Genomic DNA, 17,435 nt, shown 5'->3' on the forward strand with positions numbered 1-17,435 from the left:
CCCCCGGGTCCTGCCTGTTCCCTATAGTTTTCTCAAAATTTCTTTTGTCAAAGTGTTATTCAAAAGAGTGACAGTGTGTGTGGTGTCGTGACTTTTTATTGTTCCAAAATTTGAAAATTTATGTTTCTGAACAAAATCTAAGGCTGCCACCCGGGTGCATCGCACATTGCACCCTCGCTTAAGCCACCCCTGGTGATGCCGGCTTAAGGAAATTTTTAATGGATAAAGAGAATGCTTCCTCCACTCTGAACTATTTGGATGAACTGAAAAGTTTTTGCAACTGTGTATGACAATGGAAATAAAGCGGCGAGTTATTGCAGATTTTTCCAAAAAATGATTGAATGCTGTAAAAAAAAAGAACATTTTTGAAAAGAACTTGATGATCAATTCAGTGCATCATATTTATGTACATTCACATTGTATTAAATTTCGGCGAATGGACTGTAAACATTTTTTTTCTGTCAGACTTATCGGCTAACATGAAAATGTTTGGCAGACCTTGAGTTTCACGTTAAAGAGGTTCGACTGTAGTGGAAACAACCCTTGCACATAATATTGTTTGTAGTTGCATTTTTGGTTGCGGTGGCATAGGTTGCGGTGTTTTTGAAACGTCTGACATCCACGCTTGTTGTGGGCGTCTTTTTCTTAGCCACCTCGTTGAGTGTTTACCCTGTTGTTTCGTTGTGTTTGTATTTGTATATTCTAATACATAAAAACTTTCCTCTCTCATATTGTCAAAATTTTTAATTCCAGATGTTGCATTCTATAGAAGTGCTGCCATCTATAGCGCAAGGGTGAAAAAAAACTTTGACTGTTTTTCTTCATTTTCAAGTATCACAGATTATATTATGTGTTATCGTTTTGAAAATATATAAATTTTTAAAAACTGTGTTTCATTCCTGTTTTACAAACCCCGTATATCACCATATTCTTTTAAATATCATTTCAATATTTAAAAAAAAAAAGTTTGAATTTGTAAGCACTGAGATAGATGAGATTCCATTAATCGTTACCTTTGTAGAAGATTCTAATCCCATTGATGACACAGACTTTTTCAAGTACTCATAGAGACCATACATTGGGAGAAAATCAATGTCTGTGAGGAACACAAATGGGGTCGTCACTTGTTGCAGAGCAACGTTTCTCAGCAAATTCACTGGATAAAATGGCTGAAATATATAAACAGAGGAGAACATTGATATTTCATAATTATCAGTTGCATTATGATGCCATGTCTACGTAAGAAAAGTGATAAAAATCTGTGAAAATGACGTTCTAATAATCTTGGTATTGATACATCCTCAAATGCAAACAAGATAGACATACCAAGATTAAGGATACATACAAGCTTATAAATTTCCATATATACAAAGTACAGTAAAACCCCTCTTTTGCAAACACTCGCTGGACAAAAAAAATTGTCCGTAAAAGGGGGGGGGGTGACCACATCAAAAGGGGGGGGAGTGGTTCCTTGTTGCAATAATTATGTAGGTATCTTATATTGTCAGGATTTTGTTCATTTGCAAACAAAGAACCATTTCAGTTATTAATAATACTGTATTATAAAATACAGTATTATTAGTAACATTTCAGTTATTAATAATACTGTATTATAAAATACAGTATTATTAGTAACTGAAATGGTTCTTTGTTTGCAAATGAACAAAATCCTGACAATATAAGATACCTGCATAATTATTGCACAGATACACAATCAAAATTACATAATAAATACCATACAAAGTTTATGTACAGCATTTACATCTTTTGGGAAAACTGAATAATCAATGTTATTGTGTGTGTGTGAGATTCACTGAGTATTCCAACTCTTTCAAACATTGGCCACATGGGGCCTGTTTGCCACCCTCCTCCCCGGTAAGTATATCATTGGTTGAACCAGGGGCGTAGCCAGAAATTTCGTTCGGGGGGGGGGGCAAAGTGATAGAACAATAGATTTGGCCATCTTTTTCCCTTTTTTCGTTCATTTTCTCGCATTTTGGGGGGGGGGGTGGTAGCACATGTTGGTTAAACACTTTTTTTTTCAGGTGCAATGGCATGTGAAGGTTTTTTAACTGGCTGTTGAGAAGATTAATTTTTGGAAAGAGAAAATTCAACTGCCTCTGCGGGAAATCGAACCCAAGTCCTTTCACTTTCCTGGTGAATGCCATAGACCACTAGACTGCAAAGGCAATGAATCACTCAATCTATCCTTGGAGCTCGCGTGCACTGAACGGGACTGCACATGGACGACCAGACCTGACTCAGGCCCATCCATGTACGGTTCAGCGTAAAAGAGCTCCAAAGAAAGATTGAGAGATTCATTGCCTTTGTAGTCTAGTGGTCTAGGGCGTTCACTCACAAAGTGAAACGACATGGGTTCGATTGCCCACAAAAGCAGTTGAATTTTCTCTTTCCAAAAATTCATCTTCACAACAGCCAGTTGTTAAAAACCTTCATATGGTAGCAGAGACTGACGTCATCCTTGTGTAATTCATGTGCCTCTGAAGAATTACCCAGTTTTTGACAAAAGTGCTTCATCTGTGATATTGATTCTTCTCTTTATCCTTCGCTGAATATCCCTTGATAATTTTTGGCAATTTTTTACTCCATACTTCACACACTTCATCATTCACAAATCAGCAGATTCACTACATAATTTCTTAAATAAAATTTTGTGACACACACACAGACAGTGCCATAACAAGCCATTCCCGTGCCCTATGGAACAGCAGTTAACGAGAGCTTCATTTAACAAGCAATTAGCATAAAAATTTTGATTCGGTTAACAAGCGATGATTTGCATTACGAACAAAAATATTGCTCTTTGCTTATTTATTTTCACGTTATCACAGTCGAGCTGATGGTCTTTCACTTTCGTCCACACGGGTATTGTGGAATTATGGGTATTATTCTCTCCTACATTCTATGATCAGCATGTCTCACTTGAGAAATGAACACAGTGTGAAAAATTTGTGAGCATGACTGTTTATGATAAAAAAAACTTGATGTAGCATTGTAACTATGCGTATATGCATGTAAAGTGTTTTTTTAAATTTTACTTGAACACCATGGGCTGATTGCATTAATTGAACACTACTTTGAGGGGCTAGCTCATAAACAGGAGCGAACATCTATCAAACAGATTGTGTCCTTGGGGAACACATTCAAGAACTAGAGGCGGAAAATATCTATTAGCAAGGCAGTAACTAGGCTGGGTGACCAGGGCACTGTCCCTGGACCTAGAGCTGAAGGAGGGGGGGGGGGGGGTGCATAAAAGTTTACATTCGTTTTGTATAATAGTAACCCTTTCAAGACAGGCCCCAAGAAAAAGTCTGTCCCAGGGCCCCAAGAAGGCACACCATGATCCTATCTATTAGTTGACAGTAGATGGACTGATGGATCTCCTTTGTATGCAACAGCAAGAGTTTATGGATGGTATCTCATCTGAGGAAAAGAGAAGTCCTTCACTTAAGAGATTAGAGAGATGTATGGAATGTGGGAATCTGTGCAAAATTTTGTAGAAAAGCACCAATCAAATAAAGCTGTAGCAAAGCGAGCGATGAATCTGTCAAACGACAATGCAACATATTTACCATTTCTAAAAAAATTAGAAAAAAGAGGTAAAGTGATGGTTAGGTTCTTTATCAAAGTCACACAAAAAAGAATGTTTGCAAACTACAGAGAGTTTGTAAATGCTCTTAAACCCGATAGTTCTCTCTCCCCTGGTTTAGTGTAAGTTAATTCGTAAACATCAATCATATTGTATGTTTATTTATGACATTCTTATATTTATATAATAAATGACCAATTTAAGGTCATTTTTATGTGAATGAACAGTTACGGAACAAATTATACGAGTTTCTATTATTTATTATGGGGGAAGTTTGATTCGATATAGGAGTGATTGAGATAACAAGCAAGTTGATGAAACAAATTAAGCTCGTTAACCGAAGTTCTACTGTGTACTGTAATTGAAGCTTTTCATTCGGTACTTAATCTAACATGAAGAAAACCATTTTTTGTCATTAGTTTTGTTTGGTTTCTGTGTGACCAGATTCTAAATTTCCCATCTGATTTTTCATTTTTGTGAATAAATGCAAAATTTCCAATTTGGAAATTTTTTTGTGAAATTTTGATTTTTAATTTGCGACATTCACAAAATTCTGATTATGACGAAGAAATTGTGATATTCTGTGCTCTCGACTATACATAAATTTTGGATTTCAACAATTATGAAAGACTGAAATGAAATTTTTATTACTACGTACCCCATCTCTATATACAATATGGTATCCTAAATTCTTTCTGCTGCTCAATATGTCTGAGCTCAGAGCATAACTCAGAAACTGTTGAACTTCAGAATCTGACATGTATAAGGCTAGACTGATAGGACCTATTTAAGAAAACAGAAAAAAAAATGTTTATATCACTTGAACATAGCATTTTTCTCATCAAGTGCTTCTAGCAAGTGATATACTACTACTAACAGTACCGTCTTAAGGCATGGGGGCCTCACAAAAATTATATCTGGTTGAAATTTTCCAGAATTTCCCTGGTAGGGCTTCAGAAAAATCATTTGGCCCAGGTGGGGGGGGGGCCCATGATGCACTTAAGACGGCCCTGACTACCAATTATTAAAGTTTGACTGTTATGGTCACATATTCTTTTACAAAAAAACAACTAACCTTCCCAATGCTTGCAAAGGGCTTCAACCATCTGTAATCGGTCCATTGACAACTGAGCAACAAGGGTCACATCGTTGCCCTCTGGTGACTATGAGCAAACAAATATTCACATTAGTCATTTCAATTTTTTTGAGAATACCAGTGAATAAAAGTGCATTAAACTTTCCCATCTAGAGAATTCTTGTGCATTAAAAATTTGTTTTAAAATTCTAGTACTAAGACCAGGTCTATTTTGTTTCACAAACAATAGCTTCAATTTTTAATAATGAATATGATGAAGCCAGAGGCGGATTTATGGTATTGCTGTCTGTGCGGGCTACACAAATTTTGCCTTCCTTCTCTTGTTCTGGTCTGATTTTCCATAACCCACTCATTCCTCAAATTCGTCAAATTCTGGGATATGGCCCGCATAACTCCAGCCTCTGTCACCCTTTTTTGTCATTCACATGCTTCCACACTTTAGTACACATATAGGTGTACGCAGTAGTTGCTCAAGAGATGAGGTTTGTTTTTACTGCAGAAAAAAAACCCCATTAAAATCTCCACCCTCCCAATACTCCCCCATGCTTACACACTCTCTAGGCCATTCTTATGAATGATTACTCTCATGCTTGCACATGCTCCAAGTCACTCACTGACCTAGCCCTTTGTCTTTAGGTCACTCACATTCTAATAAATTCTCTAGGTTACTCACATTCTAGTAAACTCTCTAGACTACTCTTTTGGTCACTCACTGACCTAGTCCCTTGCTCTCTAGTTACTCACCTATATGTGAATGCAGGATTTGCTCAAGGGATGGGGGTTCATTTTTTACTGCAGAAAAGCGTAGAATTCCGACCCTTGATAACCCCTCCCCCAATACTCACCCATTCTAACACACTCTAGAGAGGTTATTCTTTTTTGTCACTCCCATGCTTACATACTGTCTAGGTCATTCTTATGATTACTCTCATGCTTGCACATGCTCCAAGTCACTCTTTCAATCGCTTACCGACATAATCCATTTCTCTTCAATCACTTGCATTATTCTTACAAACTTTAAGTCACTCACTTTGTCCATTGCTCTCTAGGTCACTATTTCAGTCACTCGCACGTTTCCAACCCATCTTGGTCATTCACCGACCTAGTTCTTACCTCTTTAGGTAGAGGTGAAATGTCACCCTTATCCCATTCTAGTCCCATCTTCTTGACCCTTCATTCCTGAAAACTGCTACCCCCCCCCCCCATCAAACTTTCCGCCCTAGGATATAGTCTGATAGTGCCCCCCGTAACTGTGCCACTAAACAAAATTAGTAGTTTTTGCATGAAAATACAAGACAGTCAAAAATCTTTAATTTCTTTCCTAAATCATACAAAATGATCTTCTAAAAGACTGAACAACTAAATATTGAGGTAGGAAGAAAATATCTTTCCACATGCCCTATACTCACAGGCTCATAATCATATTCTATATAATAAAGATGTGTGCGGTGCTTAACAACTCTTGCTCTCCTGAACTCGTAACAGGAATCATCCTCATCTATGGCATTCAGCTATGAATAAAAAATAAAAGAAACTAAATAATGTACATATTAACCAACATTGCCAATTTCATTTAGGTACAGGGTAGGCAAAAAGTCCACAGAAACTTCAAAAATTCATAAAAACCGGAAAAATTACAAAATAAAAAACGGTTTGCAGGGTTAGCATCCCTATGTCACAGGAGTTTTAAGACAGGAAAAAAAACAGATGGCACTTTAGATGGCGCAATAGATGGCGTTGACATACATTCAAAGAAAAGATATGCAAATAACAAACAGAATGTCTCCAAATCGTTTATTACCGCAGTATGTGTCCCACATAGACCGCCACCACAGGGGATAGCACACACTGCAGGCAAGTCACAAATCCAGCAACGGCAGAGTGCAGCAGGTCCACATACACGGTTTACAACAGTGAACTGATTGTGGATTAGGAGAACAAGTTCTTATAACCATCTATTTGCATATTTCCACAGAAGTTGCTCATACCAGCGCCACCTACCAGATATTTTTTAAGTTATTTTTTCCATCTTACAAAAATCCTGTGATCTAGCGATGCTAACCCTGCAAACAGGTTTTTTATTTCGGTTATTTTTCCGGTTTTTATTAATTTTTAAAGTTTCTACAGAAAGGCCCACCCTGTATTTATCATGAACAATCCTAACAAATGTGAATAATATTTCAGTTCATTCTATATATATAGAACTCATAAAATTATATTTTAAAAGACTATTTATAAACAGATATATTGACCACAGAGTTTATAGCGTATATTTATTTCCAATTTTTCATCCATCAATGTATGATAACAATACCAGACAGTATCTTTGTGGCAAAAGAAAGGTAAAATAATATCGCGAAATGAGTACATACATGTACACTTTCACTGCATTATATTCGTACTAGAGTGAATATGAAACACCTAGCTACAACAATACTTGATATAACTAACTCCAAAATTATATATATATATATTTCTTCAAATTTTGTTTGGAATTGCCCATATCAATTACGGAGATCAGATCAGATTAATGCTTTAATTAGTTTAAGCAATTGTTTATATACAGAATAAAAACAAAATTCATTCATTCAGAGTGAAAAATTAAAAAAAAACCCCAGCAACAGCTAAAAGCTAAGTCCCCGGTTATTTCCAGTGAAGTCGAATAGAAACATATACGTTTTGAAAGGTGTATCAAGATTATAGAGTACTGCACCCCTAAAGTGCACCCCAACCTGAAGGGGGGTGACTTTGTGTTAATTTTTCTCTATTATAATAGGCTGCAAAATAATCATCTTTGCATAAAAACTTCTTTCTCTGTCTATAGTAATGCAATTTTATTAAAAAAATGTTAATTTGTAAGGGAGATAGGCTAATACAAAAATCTCCAAAATCTGACCAAAACTACCCAAATTTGTAGTATTAAATAGTTACAAATTCCATCCTAGGTGCTGCTGAAAACAGGGCTACAACTTGAGGGGGGGGGAGAGTAGGCGGGTCTGGTATCCAGGGCTCCAGACCCGCCTACTCTGTGCAGAGGGGGTGCAAATTCCACCCTTTAACCTCCTCCTTGGGTGAAAATTTCGCACTTTCATAATAATATTGCCCTTTAACCTCCCCTTCAACATTACGGGAGGGGTGCCAAAATGTGTGTCAGTCCTGGCTTACTATGACCACCACAGATGCTTTTTCATTCTGACCACATTTTTTCGTTCGGACAGAATGAGTTTTTACCACAGCGATAATGGCACATATGAATGCCGAAACATACCTCTGTGTGTTATATATTTTTATTAGTCCTCATCACATAGTGAATATTTTCTATAGGAATCTAGTTACAGTCCTGGCTGCAGATGCGCTGTTTGCATTGAAATGAAAAAAAAAACCAATTATAAACATTTTTCAATGTGTTTCTTCACTGTAGCCCTTGACTCAAGAAAATCCCAAGAAATAATATATAAAATCTGCACAAAAAAGCTTTTGGATGTAATTTTTGGTGGCTTCTTGTTTTTTGCGGCACTAACATAAATGAAACTAAATTTGCCAATCATGATCAATATGTTTAATAGAGGCATTGCATGTGCAATCAAAATTAAAGATAATTTGCATTAGGAGAGAATCCACACTTGGCAAATATCAGAGTTTCAAACAGATAATCTGCAGATTACACACCAAAAACTCAGTAGATACTTTGCGGAATTATGATATCTCGTCAACTTTGGCGTTGACCACCAAATCGGCTCATTTGTCGTCAGTCGATATCTGTACTCACAGAGACTGGGTTGTGTAGTGTATGTGCTACGCGTCATGTAACATTTTTTGTTTCACTTTACTATTAATTAAAATAATAATTATGTATGAAGCACTCCGTATTACTTTGCAAACTCTGTTACCAACTCTGCTACACCTTGCGACTGTAAATCTCAAGATAATTCATATGCATTCATTTTAAACACCGAAACAAAAGATGGTTTCACAATATGGGCAAAAACAAAAAATAATTCAAAAAAGTTATAACATTCGTAAAGAAATGACAGCAAGTTGAAAAGAAGAAAAACTTACAGCTTCTTGGACGTGTGTGATTTTGCTGTTATTGCAGCCGATTAGCTCCCTCCTGAGCAGATTACCGTCGTACTCCAGGAAAGTCAAATATAGATTTCGAAAAAATTCAACATGCTTGTTCTTTACTTTCAATTTCTTTGGAGAATTCCAATGAATAACCTATAGTATGGAACAATTTCAATATAAGAGAAAACATATCTGTCTTCAATGATGCTTTATGAAAAAAAAAAACAACCACTATCGAATTTTCTTTTGGAACTATTGCAATTGCATATTTACTGCCTCATAAACAATAACAGCATCTTAATAATCATCAACATAATGAGCTCCTTATCTTAATAGGAATTGTTTTATGCAGAGCAGCCTTTAGGGAGTATGTGACAGGTGCAATTTATCTTTTTGTAAATTATAAATTATTTTGTTAATTGAAATTATTTTTTTGTATGGGTATTTTTCAGCATTCCTGAATATTTTGTACGAATTTTCTGATGCCCAATTTCCTTCTCCCACAGAATACAAATATAAAATCAGGGGATGAGGTGCCCCAAAGTTATTGAGATGCCTCTGGTTCCGCTATTATTTTCGCACTAGGCCCCACATATGCTGAGGGCTGCCCTGATTTTACACATTACCATTCTCATCGCATTTACACTGATGATTAGAGTCAGGAAGGTCAGGCAAAATGCCATAAACTCATTTTTTTGCCTATTTTTAAACTTTTTCCTTGAAACACCTTTTTTGAATTTTTCATGCCATAAATGCCTATTTCAATATCGTTTCATGTTTATTCGTGAATTTCTGTGGCCACATCCATATTGGAACTCTGATATTATGAGCATTGAGAACTTCAACAGAGAGAATTGCTCTTTTTTAAAATCTCCAACTTTTTAGTATTAATTATTATGAGAAAGGCCCTTTTCCCCATTTCTATCGTCATTTAAACATGAATATTTTTTTAATACAAAAATTGCCACGTTTTCAAGACAAATAAAATTTAATTGGTCGAATGGTCAATGTGTTTCGGCTCTTCAATGGAGAGCTGTCATCAGGACCTTGTGGTCAGAATTCACACGAATTAGTCGTGGAGGGGGTGATGTTTACGTCTGGTCGTCTGGAGAGTTCACCTTTGTATTTGCTGCGCCCGAGTGGTCTTTGCAACATATGGCTCCCCAATTCGCATACAAAGTGTTGAAAATTTTGTCTCGACTGAGGTTAATAAAGCCTGTCCAAGCTGACGAAATAGGTGGAGTGTTTCTTCAACCATTAACGAGGAAATTCTGGCATGTTCTGATGAAGTATCCCTCAAGAAAATTCAGTTCAGAATTACGTGCTGCTTGTTTAAAAACAGACGCTTTATAAAAATCAAAATTATGTGAAAGTTGCCAACAGTGTTGGGCAATAGCCGAACTATCCATCTGTTCCCTCTCAACATGCTTTCGGTGTTCGAGAACTCGAATATTTAGATTTCTCCTAGTTTGGCCCATATACAATTTTTAAATTGACCACTTTTTTAGTGCCCGGGATCTAGTGATGATAGTTAAGCAAAATTTTCGTCACACTACAAATATGAACTTCATAAGTTATTTATAAAATTATTTGAAGAAATTATATTCAGGTACCAAATACAGGTTTTCTAATTCAGCGGCAGGTTTTCTAATTAGCAGGTTTCTAATTCAGCTCAACCTTTTTTGACTCATTGAGCACTTTTAAGCATAACACTTTTATGGTGGAGAAAGAGAGCCCTGCAGGCCTCTTTTTTAAAATTTATCTATCAAATTTATTGATTTATTTTGTTTTCCTCGAGTCGCAGCGGAGCCCCTGGGAAGTGCACATGGAGCACTGGTTGAGAACCGCTGTTCTAATTGATTGGCAGATAATGAAAAAATAATAATAATCTCTGACATCATTGAATACATGCCACTTACTTTTAAATCTTGAACTTCTGTATAACAGAGCTGCATAAAAAATAAAATTAATAAATTTATTAATAAAAGCAAAAAATTTCATTTTTGGCAAAATTAATCGAAATGTAAAATTTGGCAAAATGCACCATAATTAAATGCTATAGCACAACAAAATGTTATGTTATAAATTTAAAAGGGACATCTAGACTTCAACTGAGGCGCATTTATGGTCTTGTCGCCAGTGGGCTATACAAATTTTACCACTTTCCCTCATTCTAGTCCATTTTTTTTTACCACTCTTTCCTGCAATTCACTAAGCTCGTTTGTTTCCCCCCCCCCTTCTGAAAATACACCTGAGTCGCTGACAAGGTTCATTACTGTATTGGCCACTCTTTTGATCATTTAGATTTTGACACATGCTGTGTCATTTTTTGGGGTAGCTTGCATGCACACTAGATCACTCATGGTCATACTCATGCTTTAACACTCTTTGAGTCAATCTTTTGTTCACTCATGGGGCTTGTAAACTTTCTAGGACATGCTTTTGCTTATTTTACGTGCTTGTAAAATCCCTATGTCTTTTTTTTTCACTGACCTACTCCCTTACTTTGTAGGCAGAGGCAAATTTATTTAGGGTTATACAAATTTTGCAGCCCTTTGCCTATTCTACTAATTTTTCTTGGAAACACATTCATCAAATTTGCTCCCCTGGGCTATAGCCTGCTAAGCAGTGCCGTTGTAACCCATGAGGACGGCCCAGGGGCCTCGAGAGAAGAAGAATCTCACAAAAATGAGATCTGGTTGAAATTTGCGATTAAGCAAAATAGCCAAGCTGGGCCTCAGAAAAATCACTTGGCCTGAGGGCCTATGATCCTCTTAAGAGGGCCTTGCCGCTAAAAGCCCCCCTGTAAATACTTCACTGGACTTCAATGGAGGATAAAAAAATTTTAATTTCCACAAGTTACATAAAATTAGTGGAATCACATGCATATTTTTAAGAACTTAATTCGAAATAACATTCAGACATAAAATAGGCCTAAGCGCAAAGTGAAATACTCAACACAATGGCTGAATAGAAGACCAGTGAAGTCAACACTTGTCTACAAGGCATGAAATGGAAAATGCACTGCAATGTTGTTGTGCTTTGACTGAAGAGATTAGAGTTTGATCCCACGCACACACACTTTCTCTGGAAATCTTGCCAATCTCACTTATTTACAAATACAAATACAAATACAACGCCACAACAGGCAAATTGCCCAACGAGGCGGCTGACTTAAGAACATCATGGATCCCCGAGCCCCTACCTACTACTGCTACACCACACATGCACCCCCCTCCCCCCCCCCCCCGCGGAACCCCCCAACGAATCGGTATATGCGGGAATGTGCGTGTACGTGTAGTGCAACCTGGCGTAAAGTTTGTTTCTGTGTAATGCTTGTTATGTGTAGTGCTGTCATCTGCCCCCAGTTTTACTAACTATGAGTGAAGTGTTATGGTTGAATGATTTACCGTTGTAGGACTGTTGCTCTCTGTGGCGAGACTTTTTAACGGGGAGATCGGCTCGCATTTGCGCCTTGAAGTTGGGAACCACAGAAAACCAACTTCAGCCGACCACCACTGTGGGGTTCGAACCCGGATCCTCGCATCACGAGTCCGGCACTATAACCACTCGACCACCACAGCGGCACTCGACCACCACAGCGGCATCTTCAAAACTTCTTTATTTCATCTCCAAAAACACCTTCGTACAAATTAAGGGAAATAAAGTTGATGCTCATTTTTACAAACCAGTACAGATGTGAAAAACAGTTCACAAAATCGAAAGTTTGTAAATGAGAAAGGCGCTTGACAGTTTTCAGCGCTGTGTCTTAATAGCGGAACCACCTGTTTTCATTGTTTTCTATGGGTTTTGGAAAAACGTCTGCCATTCAAAGGAATAGTATTTGTTTGAGAAACCAGAAGATTAGTTTATAAAAATGTGCAATTCCTAAATTGGAGGTTCAAAAATTGAGCATTGACTATATTTGGAAGATAGGGGCCGAGTGGCGTGGTGGTAAGATGCTTGTCTACCACTATGAAGATTACTGTCACGGTTCTGGGTTCGAACCAGAGGGAGGATTTATATTAAGGGATAGTAAAAAGGAAGTTGAATCTAGGTTGGCAGATAACATTGGCTCTGACCCAAAATCATTTTTTTGATACGTCAATAATGGATGTAAGGGAACAGTTGGCCCCCTCTCGATAGGAGGCTCAAGGGTTGAGAGCAATGTAGGCATGTGTAGTGCTTTCAATGACTTTTTCGCGTTGGCTTTTAATGGAGATAATGATATTCGATATACGGGTGTTGCATGGGGTAATAAAACCCTCAATGATATTCAAGTAGAAGACGTGGAGGTCCTAAATCTTCTAAGAAATGTATGTGCAAGCAAAGCACCAGGACCAGATGATATCTATCCCAGGGTTCTCAGGGAATGTGCTAATGAATTGTTGGGGCCAGTCGCACAGATATAGAGGAGTAGTGTTGCTGAGGGTATTGTCCCGAGAGATTGGAAACTGGCTAACGTTGTTCCGATATTTAAGAAGGGTAGTAGAGAAGCGGTGTCAAATTATCGTCCAGTGAGTTTGACGAGCTCCCTCTTGAAAATTTTGGAAATTATCATAAAAAGGCCGTTTGTGAAGTGGATAGACAAGAATAATGTATTGTCAGATAATCAGCATGGGTTCAGGAAGGGGAAGTCATGTGTAACTAACCTCCTTTGCTTCTATGATTACGTGACTAAGGCTTTGGGTAAGAGCAAAAATGTTGACGTTGTTTACCTTGATTTCCAGAAGGCATTCGATTGGGTCAAACATGGCAAACACTTGAAGCCTTTACACGAGATTGGAATAGGGGGCAACTTGCTGAATTGGATAGAATCGTGGTTAAGAGATAGGTCGCAACGAGTTATGGTGAATGGGGAATTCTCTGGTTGGCCAGACGTCACAAGTGGAGTTCCTCAGGGAAGTGTCCTCGGCCCCATACGTTTTTCACTTTTTATCGACAAACTCGATCAGGGTATCGATGGGATTACTAGCGAATTCGCAGATGATGTGAAGCTAATGGGGGGGGGGGGGGGTAATCGGGAATGAAAGCGATAGGGAGTTGCTCCAGACCAACTTAAACAGGATTGCAGCATGGGCAAATGAATGGAGCATGACGTTTAGTGTAGATAAGTGCATGGTCGCTCATTTTGGTTTGAACAACCCACGGTTCTCTTACGAGTTGAATGGTGTCACTATCCCGGATGCAACTAGGGTCACCGATTTAAGAATTCTCATTGACGAGCGACTTAGGTTTTCTGAACATTGTCAGCGGTGGTCAAAAAAGCGAATAGAATGCTTGGTCTCATTTTCAAAAAGGCCTCTTCTCGTCCTCCTAAAGTCATTCTTCCGTTTTTCGAGGCTTAGTTCGCCCTGGACTGGAGTATGCTATAAGGTTTTGGAGACCATACCTACAGAGGGACATAGACTTGGTTGAAGGGGTGCAGAGAAGAGCTACGTGTGTCCTTATTGGCACACAGGGCTTGAGTTATGAAGAGAGACTTCATTTTTTGAATATGTTTACGTTGGATGAACGCAGGTGTCGAGGAGATATGATCGAAGTGTTCAAAATTTTCAATGGGATGGATAGGATGGACCATGAACTTTTAGTACACCGCCAATCGACTGCTTTTACAAGGGGACACCAGTATCGATTGGTGAAGGACAATGCAAGGCTATGCTGTCGTAGGGAATTTTTCTCTAATAGGGTTGTTAATAAATGGAATAGCTTACCCCCGGAGGTAGTAAATTGTAACACAATTGACACGTTTAAAAAGAAATACGATAAACATGTTGGGGTAAATCGAGAAGCTATCCATTCTTAGAATAAGACAACCATAAGTATTCTTTATGGGCATTGTATAATATTTTATCATGTGTATATATTGTTTATAATTTGTGTTAATTGCATTTTTAATTGGGTTGCTGTATTTTTGAAATATATGACAACCATATTTTTATGGGCATCTTTTTATCAGCCACCTCGTTGGGCATTTTGTCTGTTGTGGCGTTGTATTTGTATAAAATCTTTCCTTGTAGCTCGGATTCCTGTAAAAACGAGCACTCAAATAGTTCTCAGCACTCCTCAACCAAGCCTGTAGTAGAGTGAAACCTCACAATAAAAACCACTAACAGAACTAAGAAAATGTTGCAGTAATTGGGAGGTTACTGTTGACAGGTTCAGTATTTTACCCGGCCATGGATCACATTCTGGAAACAATTGATAACAGGAGTGGCTCGAACCGATGTAGAAATGGAGTTGTAAAACCTGTGCTGTGTGGACAAACAGGGTGCAGATGTATGAGAAGCGTTAAATCAATGGTAAATGTAGGAAAAATAATTGCAGGGAGGGGGAAATTTTTTTTTGTATGCAAAAGAGTGGGTTTTATTGATTAATAATGAATAATTACAAAATTGACTAATCTTAGTATTCCGTACTAAACAATCTCAGCATTGAACAACTTGTATCGTGTGTACCATGATTTGCAAATGTGTTTAGAAATGGCAAATTCAAGATTGCATTTGAATCAAAAAGGCACAATAAAAAACAAAAATCAGCAAAACTCACTTCACTTAGGGTATTATCACTAAGCTGTACATTCCACTGGCAGGGAAGTTTATAGATGAGGTAAGGATGCTGCTTCAGGACCGCATTAAAAATATCCTATGAAGAAAATTTAACAAAATAATCTATGAATAATAATTTTATTAGAGCCCCTAGAGTGCACAAAAGTTCATGCATCACTTTTTACTACACTAGATGATTCTAATGCACACAGAGCCGACATTAGTGGTGTGCGACAGGTGTGGTAGCACTAGACCCTGCATTTATGGTAATAGAAATGTGATATGTGAAAAAATATAGGTACATTTATATCACACACAAACACATTTTTTGTAGTAAATAAGGTGTCCGAATTCCAACACTATGGAATTCTGGGATTCCCCCCTCTGAAATTCTGAATTTTTATCAAAATCATGGAATTCTGAGTTATCATTAATTTTAGAATTCTAAATTTTTATCAATTCTGGAATTCTGAATTTTTCATCATTTCTGGAATTAAATTCTGAATTTTCCATCATTTCTGGAATTCTGAATTTTTCATCATTTCTGGAATTAAATTCTGAATTTTCCATCATTTCTGGAATTACATTCTGAATTTTCCATCATTTCTGGAATTACATTCTGAATTTTCCATCATTTCTGGAATTACATTCTGAATTTTCCATCATTTCTGGAATTAAATTCTGAATTTTCCATCATTTCTGGAATTCTGAATTTTTCATCATTTCTGGAATTAAATTCTGAATTTTCCATCGTTTCTGGAATTAAATTCTGAATTTTCCATCGTTTCTGGAATTAAATTCTGAATTTTCCATCGTTTCTGGAATTACATTCTGAATTTTCCATCGTTTCTGGAATTACATTCTGAATTTTCCATCATTTCTGGAATTAAATTCTGAATTTTCCATCATTTCTGGAATTAAATTCTGAATTTTCCATCATTTCTGGAATTAAATTCTGAATTTTCCATCATTTCTGGAATTACATTCTGAATTTTCCATCATTTCTGGAATTACATTCTGAATTTTCCATCATTTCTGGAATTACATTCTGAATTTTCCATCATTTCTGGAATTACATTCTGAATTTTCCATCATTTCTGGAATTAAATTCTGAATTTTCCATCATTTCTGGAATTAAATTCTGAATTTTCCATCATTTCTGGAATTACATTCTGAATTTTTATCAATTCTAGAATTCTGAATTTCTATCAGTTTTCTAAATTTTAAATCAATTTTATGAATTTTATTCAATTTTTATTAATTCTGGAATCATCCGCAGAATTTCAGAATTGATGAAAATGCAGAATTTCAGAATTGAGGAAAATGCAGAATTTCAGAATTGAGGAAAATGCAGAATTTCAGAATTGAGGAAAATGCAGAATTTCAGAAATGCAGAATTTCAGAAATGCAGAATTTCAGAATTGAGGAAAATGCAGAATTTCAGAATTGAGGAAAATGCAGAATTTCAGAATTGAGGAAAATGCAGAATTTCAGAATTGATGAAAATGCAGAATTTCAGAATTGATGAAAATGCAGAATTTCAGAATTGATGAAAATGCAGAATTTATGCAAGAAATTATTGTGACTATAAATGCGGGGCCTCCAAAATGTGGGCCCAGTGCGACAGCACCAGTTGCTCTGATCTGGAATATGCAAGTTCCACATTTTTTTTCCCATTTTTGCACCACTAAATATGATACCAAGCTATTTGTCTTCATAAAACACATGCCCGTTTCAGTCTTTCTTCTCCTCCTCCCTTTGGTGCTTCCTTGTGACAGAGGATTTCCTAATCACTCTTTTATGAATCAAATGCAAGCTTCTCTGATCTGTCTATGAAATGTATTTATTGCAACTTTCACTCCAGGATCTTTCATGATTCGATGCAAGGTAATTTTTTGCATTGAAGCCAATCGTCCAACGGTTTTGTTATCACGCAAACTTGTACTGCATTGCCTACTACAACCAAGCTAAAGCTTTGTGATGTATGTTGGGTCAAAAATTCATAATATTTAAACTTTTGAGATGGACTTGGTACCAGATCTCATTTGTACATTTTTAAACTTCACACTTCATAAGCGTTCTATAATAATTTTTGTTTCTTAACACTTTAAGAGCT

At 36.9% G+C, this 17,435-nt stretch overlaps 1 protein-coding gene across 4 annotated transcripts in view; it reads right to left on the reverse strand.

Moving 5' to 3' along the window:
* LOC149071632 (xylosyl- and glucuronyltransferase LARGE1-like) overlaps positions 1-17,435 on the reverse strand; it is a 338,538-nt gene that overhangs the window by 10,539 nt on the left and 310,564 nt on the right. For all 4 annotated transcript variants that reach the window (XM_089247670.1, XM_089247671.1, XM_089247668.1 and 1 more), the window contains 7 exons: positions 15,321-15,416; positions 10,691-10,720; positions 8,766-8,924; positions 6,116-6,217; positions 4,686-4,773; positions 4,269-4,393; positions 1,014-1,169 (listed from right to left, as the gene is read on the reverse strand). In XM_089247670.1, the coding sequence (XP_089103796.1) occupies positions 1,014-1,169; positions 4,269-4,393; positions 4,686-4,773; positions 6,116-6,217; positions 8,766-8,924; positions 10,691-10,720; positions 15,321-15,416 (756 nt within the window). The remainder of the gene's footprint in view (positions 1-1,013; positions 1,170-4,268; positions 4,394-4,685; positions 4,774-6,115; positions 6,218-8,765; positions 8,925-10,690; positions 10,721-15,320; positions 15,417-17,435) is intronic.

This window comes from Pholcus phalangioides, unplaced genomic scaffold, assembly GCF_987345545.1.
Source record: "Pholcus phalangioides strain wild (caught in Gottingen) unplaced genomic scaffold, Ppha-v1.0 ptg000018l_1, whole genome shotgun sequence".
NCBI lineage: Eukaryota > Metazoa > Arthropoda > Arachnida > Araneae > Pholcidae > Pholcus > Pholcus phalangioides.